The sequence below is a fragment of the Prorops nasuta genome, unplaced genomic scaffold (assembly GCF_024137725.1).
Source record: "Prorops nasuta isolate Cenicafe-Biocafe unplaced genomic scaffold, Cenicafe_Pnas_1.2 PNAS00019, whole genome shotgun sequence".
In the NCBI taxonomy this organism is placed as follows: Eukaryota; Metazoa; Arthropoda; class Insecta; order Hymenoptera; family Bethylidae; genus Prorops; species Prorops nasuta.
The window spans coordinates 3,850,174-3,874,010 of NW_027116816.1; the positions used below are offsets into that span (position 1 = coordinate 3,850,174).

The 23,837-nt window shown below is 38.8% G+C and overlaps 6 protein-coding genes across 15 annotated transcripts; 3 read left to right on the forward strand and 3 right to left on the reverse strand.

Annotated features, from left to right (window-relative positions):
• Positions 1–2: 2 nt before the first annotated feature.
• LOC136780602 (uncharacterized) lies at positions 3–8,590 on the forward strand. 5 transcript variants are annotated; one of them, XM_066739077.1, is made up of 10 exons: positions 3–1,868; positions 1,948–1,972; positions 2,577–2,836; positions 3,086–3,272; positions 3,457–3,796; positions 3,865–4,168; positions 4,233–4,508; positions 4,574–5,589; positions 5,651–6,238; positions 6,344–8,590. In XM_066739077.1, exons 3-10 carry the CDS (start codon positions 2,747–2,749, stop codon positions 6,519–6,521), a joined length of 2,979 nt encoding a protein of 992 aa, XP_066595174.1. In that variant the 5' UTR covers positions 3–1,868; positions 1,948–1,972; positions 2,577–2,746; the 3' UTR covers positions 6,522–8,590. The 5 variants fall into 5 exon arrangements, with proteins under 5 accessions (XP_066595174.1, XP_066595173.1, XP_066595175.1 ...); XM_066739076.1 differs by lacking the exon at positions 1,948–1,972; XM_066739078.1 differs by lacking the exon at positions 1,948–1,972 and having other exon boundaries at positions 3,865–4,156.
• A 245-nt stretch (positions 8,591–8,835) lies between these two features.
• On the forward strand, positions 8,836–10,028 carry LOC136780440 (uncharacterized). 2 transcript variants are annotated; one of them, XM_066738800.1, is made up of 4 exons: positions 8,836–8,998; positions 9,107–9,191; positions 9,256–9,486; positions 9,812–10,028. In XM_066738800.1, the coding sequence occupies exons 1-3, from the start codon at positions 8,865–8,867 to the stop codon at positions 9,475–9,477; spliced, it is 441 nt and encodes a 146-aa protein (XP_066594897.1). In that variant the 5' UTR covers positions 8,836–8,864; the 3' UTR covers positions 9,478–9,486; positions 9,812–10,028. The 2 variants fall into 2 exon arrangements, with proteins under 2 accessions (XP_066594897.1, XP_066594896.1); XM_066738799.1 differs by having other exon boundaries at positions 9,256–10,028.
• Positions 9,575–14,508, reverse strand: LOC136780438 (uncharacterized). 5 transcript variants are annotated; one of them, XM_066738795.1, is made up of 8 exons: positions 13,659–14,508; positions 13,132–13,553; positions 12,222–12,430; positions 11,904–12,143; positions 11,409–11,495; positions 11,131–11,262; positions 10,898–11,049; positions 9,575–10,833 (listed from the first exon to the last, which is right to left on the reverse strand). In XM_066738795.1, exons 3-8 carry the CDS (start codon positions 12,420–12,422, stop codon positions 10,707–10,709), a joined length of 939 nt encoding a protein of 312 aa, XP_066594892.1. In that variant the 5' UTR covers positions 12,423–12,430; positions 13,132–13,553; positions 13,659–14,508; the 3' UTR covers positions 9,575–10,706. The 5 variants fall into 5 exon arrangements, with proteins under 5 accessions (XP_066594892.1, XP_066594894.1, XP_066594890.1 ...); XM_066738793.1 differs by having other exon boundaries at positions 9,576–10,833; positions 11,904–12,158; XM_066738797.1 differs by lacking the exon at positions 11,409–11,495.
• A 445-nt stretch (positions 14,509–14,953) lies between these two features.
• Sse (separase) lies at positions 14,954–17,630 on the forward strand. Its single transcript, XM_066738708.1, has 10 exons — positions 14,954–15,010; positions 15,071–15,287; positions 15,379–15,598; positions 15,670–15,962; positions 16,036–16,172; positions 16,256–16,472; positions 16,573–16,883; positions 16,963–17,130; positions 17,252–17,397; positions 17,467–17,630. Exons 2-10 carry the CDS (start codon positions 15,078–15,080, stop codon positions 17,613–17,615), a joined length of 1,851 nt encoding a protein of 616 aa, XP_066594805.1. The 5' UTR covers positions 14,954–15,010; positions 15,071–15,077; the 3' UTR covers positions 17,616–17,630.
• A 63-nt stretch (positions 17,631–17,693) lies between these two features.
• On the reverse strand, positions 17,694–19,698 carry Gmppb (GDP-mannose pyrophosphorylase B). The gene is made up of 6 exons (XM_066738709.1): positions 19,510–19,698; positions 19,081–19,295; positions 18,615–19,008; positions 18,383–18,544; positions 18,066–18,297; positions 17,694–18,004 (listed from the first exon to the last, which is right to left on the reverse strand). Exons 2-6 carry the CDS (start codon positions 19,234–19,236, stop codon positions 17,836–17,838), a joined length of 1,113 nt encoding a protein of 370 aa, XP_066594806.1. The 5' UTR covers positions 19,237–19,295; positions 19,510–19,698; the 3' UTR covers positions 17,694–17,835.
• Positions 19,699–20,097: 399 nt separating this feature from the next.
• mmy (UDP-N-acetylglucosamine pyrophosphorylase mmy) lies at positions 20,098–23,076 on the reverse strand. The gene is made up of 5 exons (XM_066739040.1): positions 22,642–23,076; positions 22,219–22,482; positions 21,542–22,103; positions 21,069–21,465; positions 20,098–20,991 (listed from the first exon to the last, which is right to left on the reverse strand). The coding sequence occupies exons 3-5, from the start codon at positions 22,015–22,017 to the stop codon at positions 20,449–20,451; spliced, it is 1,416 nt and encodes a 471-aa protein (XP_066595137.1). The 5' UTR covers positions 22,018–22,103; positions 22,219–22,482; positions 22,642–23,076; the 3' UTR covers positions 20,098–20,448.
• Between the last annotated feature and the right edge of the window lie 761 nt (positions 23,077–23,837).

The window sequence follows — 23,837 nt, forward strand, 5'->3', positions numbered from 1 at the left end:
AGAATTCGACGAATAATTTGGTTTAGATCGATCTTACGGAGGCCTGAGGAATCACGCATCCATTTATATACTTCTCCTCTCTGCTGCTATCTCCTGTCGTTTATCATTTTCATGGAACCGTTATGGGACGATGATGCGACAAGAAATACTTCTCGACGTATTGAGAACAATCAGCACGAGAGATTGATTAACTCGGGAGGATGAAGCGAATGCAGATAGATTATGCGTACAGAGGAAAAGATTGAAGCGAAACAGAATAGTTGTTGCGCGTTATCCCGCTGGTGAGAGTGTATGCTTGCGTGCCTGAAAGAAAAAACAAACGAAAGCAAATTTGCTTAATAAAAAACAAAGTTTATGAAAGTTAAAAATTAACGAATTTCTAAAAGAATAGAACAAATATTTTTTTAGACGACTTAGAATACAGAAAAACTAACAAAAACCAAGTTTGACCGTATAATATCTGTCCATCTTTGACATAGCCAGCGGGATGGGGCTAACATCTGAGCGTGCATAGCTAGATCATATAAAGAGCTATTAATTAATGTTAACGGTATATATAAATTAAGATTCACTTAACTAGGAGACGCATATCGAAGACAAAAAAAAAGAGCAAATATGTTATCTTGGAAGATCACTTATTGCCTGAAACTAATAATAATAATGATAAACGTAAGACGCAAACGCGTTAAACACTGCCTTCGGTAAAAAAAAAATACCGTAAAACGTGTTTCGGCATGTGAAGAACCTGCCCATAAATACATACATGATATCTGAATGAACTATTTTTGGTATTCACTGCCGGTTAATTAAATGTATACATGCTGTAATGGTGGTCGCGATGTGCGTTTCACGAAGATTAATAGCACCTCGCCAAATATGTCAAGCCTCGCTCGCTCTATATTAGCCCATTCCTACACAATAGAATATTTAAGAAATTATCTAACGTGCCACGAAATCTACAGGACACACTTATCCTACATTGCACAGCCGTACATACACAAATCGTCCGGTCCGATCCGATCGATTTTAGGAATTAAATTGAGAAAACAGGACAAAGTGACTCTGATTTTATATTTACAGATTTCTTTTTGTGCTGGCGCAAATGTATCTACTAATGCAATAAATCTCTTGATACAACAATTTAATTTCTTAGTTAAGGAACAAAATGCGAAATCTTTTACTATCAAAAGAAATTAGTTCACAGGTGTGTACAGCGCTGAAAGGATATTTATGTTAAATAGAGGGGGAGAGCGTAGGTTTAGCGCAAGCGCCCTATTCTTTCAGTCAGTCAGTACTCAGTGGCAGTAGTCGGCAGCAGCGGAGCAGCATCAGCTCATTCCGTTCGTTTGGGAGTGGGGTTAGGCGGCTTGGCTTGCGAGTGTGCTTGCAAGTTGCGATGCTCTACAGAGAGAGGGTGGTGTGAAACCTATTACACGACCCCGACCCACTACACACGACTCGCCTGTTCCAGCATGGGGGAGAATCGCTCTGCTGGAGAGTAAACGGAATAATGTAGTATAGTGCTAGTCGAGGACTGGAGCCGATACTATGTCGTCATCAGCTTTTACGATATAGACTAAGAAGTAACGCACGAACATACGCACCTATCCAACTGCAGACATACACCCATACACACGCGACACACGGAGGTCAGAGGTCGAGGCGATCAAAATCCGAAGGAAGACAGCTGCTGGCTGCTGCAGGAGGAAGGCGTAAAAATGTGAGCTCTTGGCTGCGATCAATTCGAAGAACTGCAAGGAGATAGCTCGGATCAGGATATAAACCGATGCTATATAAACGACGGAGAATGGCACAGGGAGAATCGATACGCTTCGTTTAACTTCCAGCATGGAGAATACCATCCTGGGGTAAGTATGAAAGACATTGGCGTAGCTCCTATTCGCATGACCTTTTTTCTTTAATTTAACTGCAGTTATTCCATTCTAGATTTGACACGCGGTCAACGACCGAGGCACGTTTCCACCCTTTTTTGGCTTTTATGTTTAAGCACTCGCCAATGGGCATTTCTACAAACACAATATATAGGGTGCGTCACGCAAAACGCCCCGGAGCATGGACGTAAGAACACGTTTATCCCCGTAACTGTGTTATACATATATATATATATATATACGTATAAGAAGTATCAATTATTTTTTGCACCACTCTCTCTTGACGCAAATAGAAACGAGTTTCGCATATACAAGTGTTCTAAGAAAGAATTGATACTTGTCACAGTTACAGAGACATGCGTCTTCTCACAGTCCCCTTCTCAGAGCATTTTTAGCGATGCACCCTGTATATAATGCAAAATACAATATCGAGTTAAAGCAAGCTTTCAGCAATTTAGACTATAGTATATAAATACGCGGGCACACATACGCACGCGTAAAAGTGTTATCTAAAAATAGAAGAAGCGTAAAACGTGTAGTAGTAAAATGCTGAACAGTGTCGTATTGATTTATTTTGTTTGTTTTGTTAAAGATTCGTTTGAAAGCAAGACAGCAGTAACAATCTAATCAATTCGTCCTTCGCTCGAACATACTAATTCAACTAATAATTTTTATTGTGCATAGGGGGACCGTTACCATCGCCGCGGTTTTCACCGCTACGAGTGAGACGATAAAAAGGAGCAGATGGAATAATGCCAGAATAATTCATAAGAACAGACGAAACAGTAGCTGTGGTAGCTGTCGCAGCAGCATCAGCAGCAGAAGTGTCTACAAATCCTGTGCCTATAACTAATATGGCTTCAGGATTGACCAATGTCCATCAAAGGAAGCTTGGACCAGCGCCGATAGCATCCTTCGAAGATCTCTCGGACGAAGTGGAGAACGTAAGTACACCGAAAAGCCTTTAAGCAGCTGAGAGAATTTTTTCAGAATTAATGCAGGTTTGATAAAAGAACGGTAGATTATAAAAATAGTATATTCTCCAAGCAACGCTTACTATAATAACGTAGGTTAATTTTATTCCGTTAAATCTGCATTCGTTCTGGCTAAATATTCATTCCTTTATCGGTTTCTCTGTGTATAGGACAGTAGATATTTTAAGTTATAATTTAATGCAATATTCAACGATTCAGGGCGAAGGACAGGGAGGAGCGGTGGATCGAATGCCGGGGATCGTGGAGGTGAGCACACCGGTAACACCCGGAAGTTCATTGAAGACCCCCAGCACGCCGAGGATAGACATAAGTCGCGCCAGTAGCTCCTCTCAGCATGAGGATAGCAATTCCAGGGAATCTTCACCAGAAAGGGAGCTTCTTGCAGGTAAATGCGAAATTTGCTTGTATTGGCTAAAGTTTCTACATTTTTTATTAAGAGTGTACCCTGCGCATTAGAAATACAATATACAGTTTTTCAAGTGTAGAAAGCTCAGGTAACGAAAATAAATTTCTAGAAATGCAAAATTGCAACATATATTAGTTTGTATGTTCATTTTGTGTCGCATCAGGTACCGATCCTCCTGCTGGAAGCAAGTTGACCTTGGGCTATAAGGAAGATGCGCAAGACCTTAGATCATCCACCGAGGAGCTGGATCTGCAGGATCCGATTCACGAGCAGGATCTCAGAAGCCAAACGCGGAGAAGGAAAAGAAGAGAAGATGGCACGTGTAGCCAATCCGAGTCTGGAGCGAGATTGTTGGATAGAGAGCGAAAAGACAGCAATTGCTCTGAGATTATACTTCTGAATATCAGCGGTAGGACATCAAGACTATCGTCCGTTGGTAGCCAAGGGTCAGGTGTTTCTGGAAAGCTGTCGGTGCTTTCGGCTGCTTCTGCTACTTCTTCGAGGTATCACTTATTAAAAAACACCATGTCCCTCTGAAAATTCTTGTTACTTAGGTCTCCTTTTCTTATAGATCACCCAGCCCACATAAATGCGTATTGGAAACATCATTCTGCGGTAGCAAACCGATGCTCGTTGATAACTTAGCGGAACCATCCAAACCTGAAACGGAAGACTTGGAAAAGATTCTCTTGCGACGCGAGGCTGATACTACCAAAGCCCTTATACCAGAAGACATTAAGATACCTATAGTAGGTGGTAATCTAAGGCCAGATCCTTTGGACAAGCCTAGAAGACGTGGTCGAGAAGAGCGAAAAGAAATTTTCAAGAAAGAAGTCGAGATCACTAAGCGAATTTTGGAGAAAGTCAATATTCAAGTAATTCAGTGATATTTCTGTTATACGTGTATGCAGAGATTTAATATAAAATATTTCATTCTAGATACCGGTGAGTCAAAAATTCACGGAGCAGAGTCCTGCAGCGTCAAAGCGACCTGACCTTCAACAGGAACTCCAAAAACCTGTATCTCTCGACTTTAACGACAGAAGGAAAAAGACGCAAGATTTCAAGGAAATTGTACAGACAGCTCCTAGTATAAGTAGCTTGAGTGGCAGCCCCAAGTTACCTAGACATCCGAAGATTCGTGAACTCGAAGGTTCTAGGACACCTAGTCCGTCTTCAGTGTCAAGAAAAAGCAGTTTTGCTTCGTTATTCAAAGTAAGTAAAATTTTGTGTGAATGATTTGAACGGGAAAGTAAAATTAAAGACGCTGTATTTTGCAGGGAAGAATCGACAGCGTTTTAAGTCCGGAATCCCCGAATCCAAGCGCTAAACCTCGAAGAAGTATAACATCAAAGATCAGGGATACCACCGAGAGCTTGAGAAGTAGATCCAAGTCTCGAGAACGAGTCTCGGCTGATCCGAAAGCAGCTGTAGCTGCTTTCAGGAGAGATTCGAAAAATAAAGGAGTATTCTCCTCAACATTGAGCTTGTTTAAAAAGAGGGAGAGAAAGAAGAGCTACGATGAAGCCGTTGCATCGGGAACGCCGACTCACCATTCGACACATCCATCCTTCGATAGCATAGGCCATGTAGAATTTACTTTTGATACGGATAGGGGGAGACAGGCTGATTCCGTCTTTATAAGTTTGCACGGTGATGACGAGGAAGAAGCCTTACCTTCGGAGAGCGTGTCCATCCCCATGGAAACTCCGACGAAGCTCCTAGATGAATACGAATCTGAGCCACGCTCAGGAAATATCGTTACCACCCAAGTTTCCATCGAGCACCACAACGCACCGGTCCAGCAAGAGTCTGTGGAGTCCATTGTAATTCAAGACTCGACTATACCCTCCGATGTTGAATTATCGAAAAGTACGTCTAAAGACTCGAAGATTCAAAATCATCGCAATAACAATAATAACAAAAACACCACCACATCTTCCAAAGGATCGTCCACTGGCAAAAAACCAGAAGTTGTGAAACCCAAAAGAAAAAGCAAGGAGCAGAAACAGGAGGACAGTGCAAAACTGGACCCTTTCCAGAGCGAGGTCGCAAAAGCATCGAGCGTTATCTCCGATTTAGATCGCAACAGTTCGGGATCCGAGAGAGATTCCGAGATAGACTTTGTTCGGAACAGAGCGGAAAAACTGAGCGATGAATTGCCGGATGAGAGGAAAGGCCTGTTTTACGAGGAAAGCTTCGAGGAGGATTTACCGTACGTGCCGACAACCCTGCCTTTGGAGAAAAGCGTTGCAGTACCGATTTTACCAGTTAAACAACGACTGCAGGAAGTAAGGTAGGTAAAGGTCGCAGAAGCTTTCTCCTAGAGATAACTGTCGAGTACAATTTTCTTACAGAACTATACCTATCGAGAGGCCAAGATCCACTACACCAATAAAGCCAACGCTACTCGATGAATTTGTCATGCAAACGTCATCGGACGAACGTCGAGTGGAGAAGATGAAGATCTCACTGCCACGGGAAGACAGCTTCAAGGCGAAAAGTCCAAGAAAACACGTGGCTAATACCTTCATCGAGTTTGCTGGTAAAGTGACTGAGGGTGGTACCTCTGGTGGAAGGCGTAGTAGTGGTAAATCTCCAAGTCCACCACCACCCCTGCCTCCGAGGTCGTACGGGCTACCATCCTCATCCTCGTCGACACCTAGCAACTGGATAAATTTTGAGGAGATACCGGAGAAGAAGAAAGCACCAAAGAGGATTCAAACGATTCCAAGATCGGCGGATCAGGATGACGATGCCGGTAAGAGTGGCGGCAGTGCAGCTGGTTCATCTGGCGCAGGGTACAGCTACGTACAACCAGAAGAGTGTAAATGCGAGTGTCACGGTCACGAGGGATCGAGAAGAACTACGGCAAGCAGAACTTGCAATGGTGAAAAGTGCACGCTACCAAAGTCTTCGTCGATTGATCGCGCCAGTATCGTCAGGTAAACGCTTTTCGGTACGATATTCATTGACCGATAGCTTGAAAGTTTTATGGGCGATTCACGAAGGCGCTGGTGATTGGTAGAAGTCTCTTCCTCTACTTTCAGTGATAGTAGCAGCTCCAACTCCAGCCTCGAGGATCCTCAGCTGGTCGGTGCTACTGCTAACCGAGCTCTCCTCGCGCTCGACTCCACATCCAAACCTTTCGGCATGGATCTCGATGTTAGCTCCAACCGGTCCAGCATCATATCCCAGGATGAGACTGATGACCAATTCAACCAATAGAAACCTCTTTTTCTCTCCATTTCTGCGATTAACATATTTTTCAACGACCAACTACTCCGAACAAGAACAACGCAAGCAGAGAAGGAAAATTGTTGATCATACAACAATCGAACAACTATCACATTTACATCGGATCATCGAATCTTTTTATAAATTCGTCGATCAACCGTCGAAATACGCAATATTCTTCGTTTTTCTTTCCCAATATAAGAGCCAATAAGACTCGGACGACGTTTCTGTGTATTTAGAGAGACGCTTTTCAATAGAGCCTGAGATGATATGTATAGTATAATATATAGTATAGAAAGGAGAATCCCAAGAAAATTGTTAGGGGTGGTATTCTAAAAGGTTGCACGGGAAAGTAAGGTAGCGAGGCCTTGTTCTTCAGTAATAGATACCAATTGTGTAAATAGCTCTCGCGCGGCTTCTTTTACTCTACAAAAGCCTTATTAGCGAGAAGCGTATGATTGGCCAGAACTGACATACTGCTCCCCCTCCCCCCCCCCCCCCCTCCTCTCTCTTTCTCTCAATTTCTCTCTATACTTTACAATTACAAGCGAGCAATACTGTCAATCATACATGACGCTTTTCCAATTTAAATTACAATGTAAATTTGGTTGACAGGTGTGTATATGTATACTGTACTATACTTCGCATCAAGTCTTTCTTTGCTCAAAGCCTTTAGTTATCACGGTAGTAGTGTCGAGGTGTCTCGGCGTATTTTATATACGACAGAGAGAAAACTATAATGTGTTCAACATGACGTATAAGTCTTACAAAATATACTATGTAATATATAGGTATCGTATACTATTTGAGAAGAAACATCACTTATATCGTGTAATACTATTATAATTGTAACTTTTGCCGGTCGTGCAATATCTTTACCGTTAGACCGACCTTGCGAGAGATACTGGAGAAAAGTTTTTGGGTTGATATAGTATTAAGGTACCTAATTGAGGTACTTAATTACGAAAGTTGGTCATTTCCTTTCGCTCGAAACAGATTTTTACCTCATCAAGATTTAATATAATATAATCAGACTTATAAACATGTAATCTATTAACATAGTATACACGCGTTAAATCATATCTTTCATTCTATGTTACTGGTCCTAACATTTGTAATCTAAGCTTAGTAGACCGAGGGTCGTGTGTCATCCTGATAACGGTCGGAGAAAAGTCTATGTCTGTTAATTGACTCTCTTAGACAAATGAACTGTAAAAGGACCACTATACAAATAACGCGTACCTTCTACTAGACCCCTTGGCCTGATTGATAAACGTAATTCAATCACCCCCCTCTTTGCCTGCACCATCATCACTTTACTCCGTGCTTACGAATAAATAAAAAAGGAAATATAAAAAAAAGAGAAAGAGAAAAGCAGCCATACCGCGCAACTATAATATAGAATTTGAAAAAGTTTCAACTATAGGCAGGAACTTCCACACGGTACACAGATGAATCTAGGGGTAAGCGTGTTAAAGAAGAAAAGTTTAAAAGAAGCAATCGATTGAATCTACATTATATGATATAGACGAGTAAACCTATGAAAGGTACCATAATAGTTGATGGAATATCTTCCCTTATCCTATTGAGAGAAAACTAATATATATATATATATATATATATATATAGTAATGCCGGCAGACTTTTATCTAACATCGTGTTTCTATAAGGTGAATTTTCTGCGGATCAGCATGAGAGTTGGCCCTATTTAAACTATTGTGGCATTTGGGAAGATCGTATTTTTTTATGCGGTACCTGCAGCGAGAGCATCCAGTAGTATTATGTGATAATAGTCGCACTTGTAGCTTTAAACTTAGCGGTTGATACGAGCGAACAAAAGCAAAGCCCTGAAAAGAATTTATTCAGCTTTCTTTTTGAGCATGATGTATTAAAAGGAAGAATACGATCTTTTGTCCAATCTCTTTCTCTCTCTGTGAAGAACGTAAGAAGAGACGTCTTTTTAGCAATACGCGACTGTTCATAATTAATCTTAAGGCTATGAGAAATAAAGCATGTTTTAAATGTTTCTAATGTTATGTAAATATAAGATTAGATAAAGAATAAAATATTTATGTGTTTTAACGGCGGCGATTACTTTATTTCCCGAACAAATGGGCTACTAGTTAGAGATGGGGTAAGGGAGTAAAACGCTACTGCAGGAAGCACGCGCGACGAGGCACCAACAAGCGAGAATAATGACAGTCAAATTACAGTGGTGACAGTGAAGAGCTGGAAAGTATACCGACCGGCCAAGTTTCCTTAAGTTCAGTTGAGAAACGACTTTGGTCGGATAAGCTTTCTGTCTCGCGTCCTTCCGCATTCAGATACCTCCAAATGACGTTCAAAACGTTGATGAATAACTTTGGATATTTTGCGAACCACGAAAAGACACCTTATCACCGCTTCGAGCATTTTCACACGACTCCAGGAATTCAGGATCGTTATCATCATAGTCACCATGGTCATGGGTAATTGCACCATTTACACGCGTTTCTCTTACTGACTCCATTCTTATCTTTATGTAAAATAGATTATGCTGACTCTTAAAACTTTCTATTTATATACTCGAATTTCAGTGGTCACAAGGGTAAGGGTGCTAGTGGTGCAGCATTAAGCGCCTTGACTCTCTTGGCTTTCTTATTCTTGATGAATGTTATGCAGGTAACGAAACACACGCATTGGTTGATGGTTTACTCATATTACAGTAGAATTTTTGTAAGTTTAGCAGTCACTGCAAGAAAACAATAATACTACTGTAATGGGTACCACTGCTGTTTTACTGAGGGACGAGGAAGAGCCCGTGTCCTTGATAACAATCGCCGAGGATAAAGAATCGGAGAAGAGAGGAGGAGACCCATCGATTCACTTGGACAGTACTTATGGACCAGCGCCAAAAATCACTCTGCAAAAAGAACAGAAGCAGCAACGGAGATCCGTCAATACTTAATAGTAAAAAGTAATAGTAATACAAAGTAAAATAATAATTAGTATATAAAAAAGCGCATAGTATGTTTATAAAAATATATTATACATTAATTGAAGCAACCTCTTGAGAATGAAATGCGGCGCTATACGAGGCCTTTTATTTTTCCAATATCATATACATATATAGTATGTATGAAATTACAATTATTAGTCAAACTAAGAATAGATTTTTACAGTCACCACATCTGCACGAATCTCAAATACTCGCTTTATAGTATCTTTATATACATAATATATTTGGTTTTTATTATTAAAAAGAAAGCTCCTACACGTCCATTGATATAATTTATTTTCAGTAAGGAGGTTAAAAATGAGAAGAAAGAAAGCAAGCAAGCAGTCAAGCAAACGGATAAACGGACGTTCAAACAAATAAACCAGTAAGCGCACAGCAAACGAACAAACAAAAACAGACAAACAAAATGTCTAGAATATTTCCACTGACCTTACCGGACCAATGAAAAATCTGATTCAGATACGTCAAGTGTTCAATAAATAAAGAATAAATATCAAATACGAATAGCTCAGGGCAGAATCGAGAAAAAAACTCTCGATCTCCCTCACTCAATCTAATTCTATTATCAAGATAATTGCCTCGCCTACTAGTATAGTTATCGGCTAAAGAATTTATACGATGAGACAAAACAAAACGTACAAACTTGTTCTTTTAGCTTATCAACATCGTTATCAGAGATTTTATGTACAGTCTTCGGTTTATTGATAATATGTTAATCGACTCTGGCGGAAACTTTACCACCGAAATGTATTATTAACTTTCAATTGGGTCCTGCTAATATAAATTATTACAATAAGACTCTGCATAACAGTCGATGATGTCGAGAATGCATAGAAAACGTTCAAGAATGCACACGCACACACACATTCACACAGGTACATACACACATTATACAAATTCTCCCTTCGTCTCTTCCTCGCTTTCTCTCTCTCTTTCTTTCTCTCTCCGCTTTTCGATAAATAAGAAGGAAAAAAGAACAGAAGTGGAAGAAAAAGGAGAAAAGGAAGAAAAGAAAAAAGAAAGAAAGAAATCCTACAGTACGTCGAGCCTCGCAAGAAAATTACAATAGCGCATATGTATGTGGATAAGGTAAATGTGGCAGATGCCAATACGATTTTTCATTATCCTTTATCGGCGAGATTGGAGGAATCGCGTCGGGGTGGGGGAATGGGAAATGTTCAAACGGCGTTACAGTCCAAAAACAAAGTTCTGCAATCTTCTCCAGAGCGACCGCGTCTACCAGCTTCGTAAAGGGCCTCAAAACCAACTCCACTTTGTCGCTGTAGAATATAGCTCGTTGCATATCTGAAAAAGAGGCGGTGGATTAATTGAAGGAACTGAATAGCGTACGCCGCACGAAATAACTTACGATCCCAATTGGCAAAAAATGGAAGACGTTCCCTGCGTGTCGGCAATGCACTCTGCGCTAGCCTCACAGAGGGCTCTCTCTGCACAACCACGCTGCCCCTCCTCCTCGGCACGTCCAACATTGCTAAAAGACTTCATAGACCTTACGTATCCCTATCAAAGCGAGGTAGAGTAACGTTAGTTCATTAATCATTTCAGCAAAAATCACGTGCGATTAATAAAATGCGAACATACCTTCAACATGGAGATTGAGGCAACTGCAGCTTCAGAAACGGTGTCCCGCCTGCCGAGCGAACGAGCCGTTAATGATCGATGGGAAAAGGAAGTCTTCAAAGCATCCAATAAGTTAATCACGATACTGATGAACTATCAACATTCCAATCGAAATTAACCTATTATCGTTTGCTATTATTATACTATAGTGTATTATTATTATTAGATTAGTAAGTATATATTTATATACTGTTGTACCGGTAGAACCAACTCATTAGTGTCATTAGCGATTTACTAACCTCGGAAGCATTTTTAGCCATGAACGCCACCTGATCAGGATTTCTGCCCTGTCCCAGAAACGCACTCAGCACAGCAGTCAATAAACCCTAAACAACCGACACCGGGTATGTGCTCTAAGTCCAAATGTTCGTATACACATATATTTACTATGGTAGGTTATTTTGTTGAAGAAACGCGATAAATTAAACTGGTTAGAAAACGTGAACGCTGCTGTTAATGGGCTCGGACTCTCCCGAGCGTAGAGAAAATTACCGGCATTGTGTAGAGCGCGGGCGCGGCGACTGGCACGAAATTTGGACGGAAGTAGGACGAAAATGACGTTTGGATTGAGAGGTTTGGAGACCGGAACGATGATTACGGTGGATTGAAGCAATACTTGAAGCCATGAACAGCAGCGTGCAAGGAGAGTACGCAAGAGGAACAAAAAATGTACAAGTGTGCGCAAACAGTGCTTTGGTGGTTTTTTAGGCAACTTTATAGGTTATGAATACTACCTGCATGGGACTGCTTTGATTGTCAACTTTGTCGATGCCGTCGACATTCTGTTGGGGTCCGCCGAGAAGCGCCGTCAAAACTCGAAGTCCCATCGAGAGAAAATTGGCCCATGGGCTAACAGGTGTCCCTTCGTCCAGATCATTCTTGCTGGGACTAGTCACGCCCCCTGTTTGGCCGAGCAGCATTTGCATCAACATACCTAACATGTTTGACCACGAAAATCCACTTCCATTTCCCTCCTGGAAATCAGTCTTCTGTAATTCATCACGTAAATCATCTTTTCAGTCTCGGAAGTTTTGGGGTGGCTTGAATATTACCTGAATCTGATTTGTGCTAATGTCTTCTAAATCATCAATAGCCACTTTTTTCATGGCATTCGGCTTTTCCGCGAATTTTCGTTCGTCTCTCGCTTGGCGTTGCTGCAATTGTTGTTGTTGCTGTTGCTGTTGTGGCAATGCCACCGCTTGGCCGATCACCAGCGCCACAAAACATAACGATATATATTGCTTTTGATGCATTCTGAAATCTGAATACAAATCGTTTGAAACTCGTCGTGATAACTGGCAACGTAGAAAGGGTAGATAGAAAGTATGCCACTGGCCACGATGATGGTTAAGGTCGTGAGCGATCGCTCGTTAGCCCACTTCTCGATCGTGCCTATACACCAAGTTTATTGAACCCAACTGGATACCGTTACTCGAAAAGTCGGTCGTGACCTACTACCGATTATGCTCACTAGGTACTGTACGTTCGTTAAACCTTCATTAAATTTCAAAGTCACACTACACTGGGTGAAAGTTTCTTGTCATACGGATGCAAACGGTCATTTAAGCTCACTTTTCACAAACATGACTAATTAACAAATATGGAATTTCTCTTAATCATACATTATTATAAGTCGTAATGCTCCGCGGGAGCAGAGCCACGAATAAAAACGGTACAGGTTGCAACTAGAAAAATCGCCGACAAGTCTCTAACTGTACACCCTGAGGTATTTCTTACCTGCTCACAAATTTCTCTCCACTATCTTTTGCAAACCCCTTAACGTAAGATAACAATGACGCAGGAAACGTTAAATTTCACGAGTATTACTAGCTCTTATTTAAAAAAAAATCAAACAAGTAAAAACGAATGTAATTTTAAAGGCATGCTTTTTGCGATTAAGGAATTTACGCAAGAAGCAAGAAGGAAAGAAAAAGAAAAAATGCAATTTTCTATCGTACTCACTTTGTTACTTCCAGGTATAGGTAGATGTCCGTGACAATGATTCTTGACTCTGAAGATGAAATTCTTCGCGGGGTCTTCTATATAGGCTGCAGAGGAATGTGGGGGAAAACCGTTCGGCCAATGGCCGCTTACCTTTGGCACTATTTTCAATGGAACTAACCAATCCAACGTTACTAAGTTCCGTCCAACTTGCCAAAAGGTCTACTTTCAATGTTATTCTTCATGATTTTATCAGTTTCTCGGTTTTTCAATTCTTTTTACTTACATCATCGGTATAGTATGCATAGTATGCATAGTTTACAGATATTATTGTACTGTTAGTTGGTCAATTTATGTTACGGATACTGTTGCTTTTGCAAATTGATATAAATTTCGTGCAAGAAATTATAGCTCACTTTCGATCCCCGAAACCAAGATCTTTGCTATAAAGGAAACATTGAAATCGATTGGATCCAGTTTACATTTGCCGAACCGATCCCGTTAACCTCCGATCAATCTGTAAGGTGTAATACGTTCACTGAACTTACCGTTCGACTCGCATCATCGAGACATTCCATTTGGTTCGAACTGCAGGTCCTACATCGCCTCCTGCTGCATGCTAAGATTAGTAACATCTTTCTAATAAGAAGAGATCATGCAGCATCCCGCTATCGATACAGTTATGATGAATCGCCTTCCTACAACCTCTTGCTTATGTTAGCTCTGCTATTATACATATATTCGTATGTTTCATCGAAAAATCATTCAACAATCATCCTAAGTTAACAGCTATAACCGGAATAAAACTGAAAGTCGCCGTTCGAAACTACAGTAGTATACTACTCACTCGAAAATATTTGTTGATGTCATTTCGCCTTTCTATCGCATTATTCTTCTTATACTATATATAATATACAACAGTACAAGTGATATATATCACGAAAGCACGCCTTCCATTAGCCCAAAAAACTCGGAAAAACACGATTTCAAACACATAAATAGAAAATAAGGAGTAACAATTCTAACTCCTTTTGTCCACACACACACACAAGTATGATTTAATTATATTAATTACCGACTAATTTATTCACTAATGTGTTATTACGATTTAAGGTGTAAATTAGCCTAAATATATTGGAGATTTTCATTGCCATATTTGCGCATTGCTGTTGGGTGCTAAAGAAGAAGAATAAGAACCATTAGCCATTACAGCTATTCGACACAGAAAACTCCAGCAATATAGCGGGATCGGTACGTGCGATTTACATAACGACTATTATACAGCGCTATGATCTGCCCCTGAACTCTGGAGGACTGCTGTGCTGCGATCATGAGTGCAACCGTGATGGTTGCTTGTCACCGGACACAAACTGCAGCCGTTGATTCAATTCAACTTTATAAATAACCATCCCTCTCCGACTAATCTAAATACAAAAATGTGTTTAGCATTCAACGACAACTTGTGGCCATACGGCACTTTTTATGTCTTAATGTCCTCTTCCGCCTAATATTTACCTATTCTATTTGATGTCCTGAGCGCAGTTTGAGTACGCGAGTATATATACGTGTGTATGTGGAGATAATTCGAATGTCTGATAAGCTCGATCTATCGAAACGTCGCCACTGTCGAAGACCGGCCGCTGCCGTGGGATAGTCACTCTCGTCTCTCTCGCGATGACGCGGCAGCAGCAAAGCAGCACGCGTGCTTTTCAGCGCTCGATAAAGTTCTACTTTACCGATCAAGTCTTCAATCTCCGCAGGAGGGAAAGGAGGAGGGAGTGTGACGGATTTTTTACCCGGCGCCGTCAGTCGTCACTGCCGCAGCGGTGGCCACCAATGGCCATTGGCCACTGGCCGGTGAGCCGTCAGCAAGCATTATTACCATTATTACCAGTAAACTGTGAGTTAAGCGTATCTGCGTATACTGTGACTGTGTCTGATGTAGTTATATATTATATAGTCGTAGCATGAGTGATGTCATTGGCAATATAATTCAAATATTGGATGAATCCGAAGATTATGAAGAGCTCGATAAAGATTTGGAAAAGTCGGTTAAAGCTGACTCTCTGGAAAAACTTAAAAATGATACAAAAGAACTTTTTAATAATGGTAATTGTAACATGAGTTCCAATGCCTATTCCAGTTTAAATAAAATGCTAGGCGTTTGTAATTTAACGGTAAAGAACTCCCATTAAACTTATTAGATATAGAAAATTTTATACTAGAAAAGTGATCGTAAATATATAATATTCTTTATCTAAACAACAGCTTGGAAAGGAGATTGAAGCTTTAAATTATATTATTGACTCCCATTCTGTAATACTTAGGCAGCATGGTTTAAATAGATTTATTAAGACTGATATAAGACAATCAGTTTTAAAACAGCCTCAAGCCTGTGGACTTAATTTTGAATGTATTAAAAACAATGCCAAAAAGCATTCCAATGCTATCCAAAGTACTACTTATATGTTAGCAGAGCTTCCAACAGGTACGTACCTATTATTTAATCTTTATTTTATGCTGAAATCAATAATTTAATTATGTTTACTTTTTAAACAGAATGGTACATAATTCAGATCACTCAACAATATGAGTCACCATTAGAGTCTATATCAAAGAAGTCTATGCCAGAGTGTATGCATCCCATCCATATAACTATGCTCCCAACAGGCACTAAAACTACTTTGGAACCTTTCTGTATAACATTACCAAAGCCAGAGATGGACACAAATTATGATATTTGCTCAGAAATTCATACTCTTCTGGATAGTAATAAATCATATCTTGAATCTGCATTTTTCAATAGTCACTTGTATCTGATGATGAGAGAAAAGCAAAATAATAAAATGAAGGTATTAAAATTGTGTATATTCAATTATACTTGTACAGTATAAATAATTATTACATTTTGCAATTTATACACAGACAGCTGTAGATGCATTGGAGCTTGTATGGCTCAGAGAGTGGAGAGTTTTACTCATGGCTGATCCAATAGAACAACTTGATCTTGTAAACAATATCCATGAAATGATTGAAAAATTAATTCTTGATAATAATCTCTCGTACAACAATTTTTCTAAATCAATCTTTTAGAGTGAATATATTCTTTTCACAACTAAAACTTAATGAGATTTAACTTTTTTAGGAAAACTTTATCCAACTGTACTAAATGGCTTTTAAAGAAGATAGCTGTTGGGTCTTGCTTTCTGAAAAGAGAGGAAATAGCTCTAGCAGTAAAACAAGTTCTTCCCACATTTGAAAAGCTTGCAGATCAAATTATTTTATCTATATACGGACAAACACAATTAATATTGAATCTCAGAACAGTTAAACGTTTAACTTTAGTCTTGATAATAGATGAGGTATGTTAGTCTATTTTAATCAATTCTAAGCATATTATATAATGAACACAATTTCCTCAAAGATTACATATTTCTCTATCAAACACGTTTCTGTTTTCAGCGCATAGATTTTATACCTTTTGAAGCCATGGAAATCATTAACCAACATCCTGTCACACGATTTCCGTCTTTACATATCGCATATGCTTTATTCAAAGAGCATAAAGCCACTATGAGTGGTGGCTGCAAGGTGATAAAACTAAAACATAACATGGGAACCAGTATTGTCAATGCTGCTAGCAACTTGCCAAAAATGGAAAAGCGTATGAAGTTATTTTTGGATTATTGGCTACCCGATTGGACGAGTTTGTATAGCGAAGAGCCAGATAGGAAATTTTTTGAAGATGCTCTGGTCAACAAAGAAATCCTTCTGTACGATATTTTCAATATTTAACTTTTACTAGACCTTAAACATATTCGTCTATTAATTTTACTTAAATTTTTTGAATAGATATTGCGGTCATGGTAACGGTATACAATATCTTCCAGGTCAGGAAATTGAAAAACTTCGTGTAAAAGCTATTGTATTTTTATTTGGATGTAGCAGTGTTAAACTGTTAAATGTTGGTGGACGTTTTCCACCTCATGGAATCTCTGATCAATATCTCATTGCAAGCAGGTAATAATAATCAATCTATACAGTTTTGGTGGTACCTTACCAAGGTTCACAATATATTTTAATGTTGAATAAATAGCAAACTTATAATTATATCTTCCTCTATGATTACCTTCGTGCCTAGCCCTTGCATATTAGGTATGTTATGGGAGATAACCGACACGGATGTCGATAGGGTAACAACAAATTTCATGAGCAGTTGGATTCCCTCGAAAGCAAAAAAACCCTGGTCAGACGTAAACGCTGATGCTTGGTGCAGCGGGACTTTCAGTTAGTATTGCTTTAAACGAATAATAACAAAATATGTTCGCTCATCAAATTGATTTACTTCATTTTTAGAATTCAAATCCAAAAGCAAAAAAGATACATCAGAAATGATACTAGAACCAGAGATGCTTCGCGTGATAGCAAAGTCTAAGCATGCCTGCCAGCATTATATGACCTCAGCGGCAATAATAGTTAGAGGACTGCCTGTACGAATTGAATGATCTCCATATTACGATGGTATTTTATATAAATTTTTCCTGTTTATTGCGTCTCGTGTTGTAAATAATATGTACAAATCGTAATATGCAAACTATTATTTATATCTTTCATAATTTTATAAAAAGGTCAATATAACAATTTTTATAATGAAACGTAGGGTCTGCCTAGCGTTATTTATTGTCCATCGTTAAGTTTTTCACATGCGTCGATTGCTGAAAATATTCACATGATAATCTGTGGCTCAGGAACAGAGACGGATATACTTTTGTGCGGTAAGACCTGGCCCCCGTTTATATAGAGTTCGTCTTTAACGATTACATCTTCCCCCAAGACTGTCACACCTTCCATCCGTACCCATCGTCCGACAATGCTCTTCCAACCTACAATACACCTAAATGTGGAAAAGTCATAAGAGTTCTAGTGAATGAATCGCTTGGTTTTCGAACTCTTACCCATCCAGCCATGCGTGCTCCTTGACAGTCGATCCCTCAAGTAAAGTTGATCTCTTTACACAACATCCGTCAGCCAATGTAACTCCGGGACCTACAGTGACATTTGGCCCTATTCTACAATTTTTACCAATTTTTGCTGTTGGGTCGATCAAAACATTTCCTATTACGTCCGAACCTGAATATAGCTTTTCAGGATTCTTTTGTCTTAAAGCCGAAAGATACATGCACATTCCTGATAAAATTAAATAATTGTTTATTAAACAATGTGCAGTATATTATTAACATAAGCCGATAGAAGTTTTGTGGATAAAGCAAACCTGTAAGAAAATCTTTGGGCTGACCTACATCCATCCAAAAGCCTGGTAATTCCATTGCATACAACTGATTCTGTTCAGCCATTAGAGGAAAGACTTCTTTCTCAATGCTTGTCGGTTTCACTTGTATTCTGTCAAGAATACTTGGATTGAAAATATACATGCCTTAAATAAACAAATATAATTTAATCTTAAAATAATACATCAGACTACAAGGACAGATTTTATTTGTTACCTGCATTAATCTTATTGGAAATAAATTCTTGTGGTTTCTCAACAAAACTCTTTATTTTTCCACTTTCATTGTAAACTACCACTCCATATTTGGAAGGTTCTTCCACTTTTGTCACAACTATTGTTCCCTCTTTTCCATGGTTTCTATGAAATTCTAACATTTGCTTAAAAGGAAACTCACAAATTATGTCTGAATTTAACACGAAAAAGGGCTCATCTCCTGAGGTTAATAATGGACGAGCAAGTGCTAAGGGACCAGCAGTACCCAAAGGTTCTGGTTCGTGAGAAAATACTAGTGTAACACCAAGCTTCTTAGCTTCTTCAGCTAGATCCTTTTCCATTTGTTCTGCTCTATAAGAAACAGCTAGAATCACCTCGGTGACATTTGTCTCTACCTGAAGAAATAAGTAATTAACACTAGAATGAAGCAAAACCAATGAGTATCCTTAATATTGAGAAACACTTACCAAGGCCTTAAGCTGATGGAGAAGCATAGGTTTATTAGCAAATTCTACAAGTGGTTTAGGCCTACTTAATGTCAGTGGCCTCAACCTTGTGCCATAACCACCAACTAGTATCAAGGCCCGCATTGTATTTAATCTCTTTCTTTTTTCATACATCATACTTTCATTTTCAGTAATCTCTTAAATGTTTATATAGGATATAAATGACTTATCTTATCCTATCAAAAAATGATAAATTATTATTGCTGGTTTAGGAGGAATATTTCTTGGAAATGAGGATTTTTGTGGGTGTAAGTATATTATTTAAATACTATTTAAAGAAATACAAGGATTGTCTAAGGTAATGTTAGCACATTACCGTTAGATCGGTAGAGAAATATCAAATATAGGAAAAGAATTTCATTCTTAAAACCTTATTTAGGCTTTACTTACACGACATTACACGCTGAAAGAAGGATAGCTTGTGATAAATCTTTTTACAAATTTGATGAAATCTCATGTATATATATCAATATATCTTTTATAAAATTTATATGTATGCTTAAATATGTAGCGTTTTAAATGATTGACAGACAAACATTGCAAGCTTTTGTGCGCTGTCGGGTACAGCTACTGACTATGATTACTGCTACAGTGCTGCCGCGTCTGCCACTTGCCACTCTTGCCAGTTGCCACGAGTGTCGAGTATCGTGGCACCTGCCACGTAAGGGTACATACACGGTACACACACACACCACCACACACCATCAAGTTTTCAAAATTCAGTTCATCGTTTCTTATCTTCCTATTCAAGTTATCCGTATCATGAAATTTGGAGTTTTGCTTGAGTTCAAAAAATAATTCCCACTCCAGGCCTCGAGAACGAATTTTATTTTCCTTCAAAATTTTTTCAATTGAGATTTCTATCTATAGACTTGGGCGTGTAGAAGCTGTTAGCACCATTTTATTACTATTAAAAAAGAAGTTTTAGGAAAGGAAAAAAGAAATGGATTCTAAAGAAATAAATTATGCGCTATATCTTTTGTTTATTATTTAACGATGGATTTATTTTCTTATTACAAAATATGAATAGAACAATCCATGATGATTATGGTATTTTGTGGTACACCATTGTTGCACAATGCATACTACACATTTTAAATCATTTTCTATCAAATCATTTGCCACTATTGACTAAGCGCAAAGATAATATTGCTTTTTTTATATGTACAAATTTAACAACTATATTCCTGTATATATGATCATCTTTTTTACAATTTTATAAAAATCACAAGATTTAAGTCATATAATGTTTTTCAATATGTACTGTAGCATACATAAATGTGATGATTTGTATTTATATATTGCTTATAACTAATTTTTGAAAAGCGCTTAAAGGTCAATCGAAATAGGACCTTGTATAAGATCGCGATGAGCAAATTGGCTTAAATTTTCTCCAGCATAAGAGATTAAAGGTGAAACTTCTACATCTCCTTCAACAGAGTTTACCTCAGCGTTTAGTAGCCATGTTTTGTGAAGTTTTAATAAGTCAGCACGCGCGGTACTAGGACAATCTTTTCCTGCTGAATTTGAATTCTTAACAGGACTAAATTCAGAATCACGAACACTACCCCAAACCGCAAAATTCTTGGAAAATTTGAATACATCAAAAATGAACTTTTCTATCTTTACACCGTTTGACTTGGTAGGATTGCATTTCTTCCCGATATTGTCAATGAATGGAATTTTCTTTTTAGCGAGGTGTATCTCTAATTCCGTCGCATGTACATCCGCTATTGTTGAAAGGAAATCAACAGTGAAATAATGATTACATATGTTTGCTGCATTATAAACTAGATGACCTTTTTCGTCGCGAAGTTCAGCAGTCTTTTTAGAAATTTCGCTATATTCAACCACGCGATATTCATCCTCTACCTTAAATGAATTGATAGACATTAGTAAAACTAATATAACTCAATATAACTTAGTATGATTCGTATTGTATTGAGTACCTTACAAACCACTCCTACTTGTTCCGACGGTGACGATTTTTCAACAACTTTAACACCACAATCAACATTTGAGAGGAGGCAATATCCTATAAAAATAGGATCTGCAACTTTTATCAATATGTTATCGACAGAATGGGCATGCACCGAGCGAATTCCTCGTTTTCTCATATCATCCAATATTCCTTCAGATTTGAGTGCTCTGTACACTCCACCATTACCATCCGGAGCTTTTGATATAGCATATTTTTCATCTAATAGAATTTTTCCTTGGAAATCAAAACATGGTACCATACCCTGTTTAAAAGCTTTAACATTTTCCTCTGATAAGCCAAAATATTTATTCCTTTGTAAGTAGCTTACTGTATCTTTGTGAGTAGCTTCACTGGTAAGTATATACCTTCAAGGAACAAAAAAGTATATAATATCAGAGTAAACGATATCAACTGATATAAGACTTATAAAAAGATTTTTACCAGATAATCTTTCCTTTTTTGACAAATTTTACTTCTGCAAGAGTTTGCAAACGAAGTATTCTTTCTGCTTGCAGCTGAAAGAGCGTCTTTCTTGAAGGTAGGCCAACATCAATCATTCCTTTAGGATATGCCACACCCAAACGTGTACCCTGTCCACCAGCCATCAGTAACACAGCTACCCTACCATTGGCTATTTCAAGCAATCCTTCATTCTCATAAATCTCTAAACGCTCCTTAGAGGATTTATTAACTGTTGCTATAATGGTCTCTGGAATAGGCTGTACTTTAAAGTCCAGAGAGTCTCCTTTGTCAGAACAAGATGAAAGCACTTTTTCTATGTATAATGAGAGCTCGGTAAAATTCAGTTCACCTACATCATGCTCTAAAGTTAGCTTTTCATTATCCGACAGCTCTTCCCAAAATTTTAAAAGATGTTGTTGATCATATTGGATTAATTTAGATTTGAATTGTGCCATGTTAAATATGAATTTATGTTAAAAGCGATGTTAGTTCACAACTTTTGACGTACACCACGTTATAAAAAACTCCGACGCTTGAGAATCTGTTGGAAAAAATGATTAAATGTTGTTACCGGTGGGTGCAGTCGATTGTTCACCAACTGACACAAGCAACAGGTATGCGGTGTAATACTACTCCGGCACCTACGTTACACTTACCTTCACTTTCACAGCTCCTCGTAACTGGTTTGATTCGATTTCTCTTATCATTCATATCCGCCCCTCCAGCCTCTCACCAACTAAAAATTCTTTTCCTCTTCACCATCTTACTTTCACGAATGTATTTGATCGTTGGTTGGCATTTACTTTCGAAGCACTAGTCACTACGGCTTCATCGAAAAACCCGGCGAACGGGAGAATAGCGATGGTAGTGGTAGTGACACTGGACTCTCTCAGGCAATAATGGTAGTATTAGTAGTATATCTATATATGTGCATAATATATAGAATGTAGCATACGTATATACAAGAGTAGAAAGCAGTGTAGGTAGGTAGTACAACTGGTGTGGTATGGTATATCTTTCGGATACATACTACTACACATGTGGTTACCTGCTTCGCTCATACTAATATATATGTATACCTGCACGTAGACGTCATTGACACTTGTCTGTCGCTGTTGGTAGCCGCTCTGCCATGCCATCCACCTTCACGACTGACTCTGCACACTACAAACAATGACGTAGTGTAAGTGCCTGGAGGTGGTGTATCCCGTATGTCCGACATTCGCTCGTCAAGGCAAGCCTCTAGCTAGGCGGAACCAGGCAGAACGAGAACTAAGCACTGGTCAGTGGTCAGAGCTTCAAAGTTCAACCGGTTCATCTGGCTTAAACTTGAGGAGGGTCGAATGGTCGAGTCGGATTCGGTTCGGGCTGAAGCCTGAAACTGCTGAAAGTAGTTGGGAAGAAACGGGATTGAACGGGACGGGCGGGATGGGCCACGCGTCAATGCGCCATACGTACAATATGGGAATGGCGGCAAAATCAAAGTGGCCAGTAGTTGCCACTTGCCACTTGCCGGCCAGAAAAGGGCAAATTTCTTCTCCTAAATACTCCACCACATGATACTCAAGCTTTCCGAAAAAAACTCGAAGCGGTGCGATATTGGGACAGTATCATAGATTAGTTAGGTACTATTATGAAAAATGAAAATTTCTATTGTATGTGTATTTGTTTTGTTCATTTTAACTGTACTTTTTATACTATTGGTATATTTTTGTTTATTCTTCGTATTAGGATTAATTACATCGTACAAAATACAGAAAGTACAGCTAAAACGAGCAAACCTCATTATGTATTAGAAATTAGAAGTTACATTAGTCGTGTAAAGGTACCCGTTTCTGGCAACTCTGGACTTTTCTGAACTAACGGTAGTCGGCGCGCCAAGCCGACAAGCGGCAAGTGCATCAAGTGCATCTGCAACTCAACGGCAATCGACGGAGTCAGTCCAGACTCCAGATTCACAATTTTTACCGTTTGTTTCCTTTTTTCGAGGGTATATAGGACTAAGAGTCGAGCAAGAGATATACGATATCTCTATATTACGATATACTTATAATTGAGAATACTCCATGAGTCAAATGTCAGTATATGCATGTATTCTATTGTGCACGCAGTAACGGAGATAACGAGATATAAAAATATTATGTATTTTAGGGAATTGAAACTATAATTATGTTGCTCATATAGTTATCTCTAGATACAACGTTTAAATAGTACGCCAGCACTCGTATATCCGAAAGATAACTTGAAACTGAATGTTTTTAGCAATCATCGTGAA

Bases quoted from the DNA above. Each gene is read 5' to 3' on its own strand.
- LOC136780602 (XM_066739077.1), top strand. From the start codon at position 2,747: ATGGCTTCAGGATTGACCAATGTCCATCAAAGGAAGCTTGGACCAGCG. The intron at 3,797-3,864 runs GTATCACTTATT...CTTTTCTTATAG, and splicing joins GCTTCTGCTACTTCTTCGAG to ATCACCCAGCCCACATAAAT. The intron at 5,590-5,650 runs GTAGGTAAAGGT...ATTTTCTTACAG, and splicing joins CAACGACTGCAGGAAGTAAG to AACTATACCTATCGAGAGGC.
- LOC136780440 (XM_066738799.1), top strand. From the start codon at position 8,865: ATGACGTTCAAAACGTTGATGAATAACTTTGGATATTTTGCGAACCAC. The intron at 8,999-9,106 runs GTAATTGCACCA...CTCGAATTTCAG, and splicing joins CATAGTCACCATGGTCATGG to TGGTCACAAGGGTAAGGGTG. The intron at 9,192-9,255 runs GTAACGAAACAC...TTGTAAGTTTAG, and splicing joins TCTTGATGAATGTTATGCAG to CAGTCACTGCAAGAAAACAA.
- LOC136780438 (XM_066738793.1), bottom strand. From the start codon at position 12,422: ATGCATCAAAAGCAATATATATCGTTATGTTTTGTGGCGCTGGTGATC. The intron at 11,496-11,903 runs GTAGTATTCATA...TCGGTTGTTTAG, and splicing joins ATCAAAGCAGTCCCATGCAG to GGTTTATTGACTGCTGTGCT. The intron at 11,050-11,130 runs GTATGTTCGCAT...TCGCTTTGATAG, and splicing joins CCTCAATCTCCATGTTGAAG to GGATACGTAAGGTCTATGAA.
- Sse (XM_066738708.1), top strand. From the start codon at position 15,078: ATGAGTGATGTCATTGGCAATATAATTCAAATATTGGATGAATCCGAA. The intron at 15,288-15,378 runs GTAAAGAACTCC...TCTAAACAACAG, and splicing joins TAGGCGTTTGTAATTTAACG to CTTGGAAAGGAGATTGAAGC. The intron at 16,173-16,255 runs GTACAACAATTT...TAACTTTTTTAG, and splicing joins ATTCTTGATAATAATCTCTC to GAAAACTTTATCCAACTGTA.
- Gmppb (XM_066738709.1), bottom strand. From the start codon at position 19,236: ATGATGTATGAAAAAAGAAAGAGATTAAATACAATGCGGGCCTTGATA. The intron at 18,545-18,614 runs GTAACAAATAAA...TGTTTATTTAAG, and splicing joins TTCCAATAAGATTAATGCAG to GCATGTATATTTTCAATCCA. The intron at 18,005-18,065 runs GTAAGAGTTCGA...TTCCACATTTAG, and splicing joins GAGCACGCATGGCTGGATGG to GTGTATTGTAGGTTGGAAGA.
- mmy (XM_066739040.1), bottom strand. From the start codon at position 22,017: ATGGCACAATTCAAATCTAAATTAATCCAATATGATCAACAACATCTT. The intron at 21,466-21,541 runs GTAAAAATCTTT...TGTTCCTTGAAG, and splicing joins AAAAAAGGAAAGATTATCTG to GTATATACTTACCAGTGAAG. The intron at 20,992-21,068 runs GTACTCAATACA...AATTCATTTAAG, and splicing joins AAGTAGGAGTGGTTTGTAAG to GTAGAGGATGAATATCGCGT.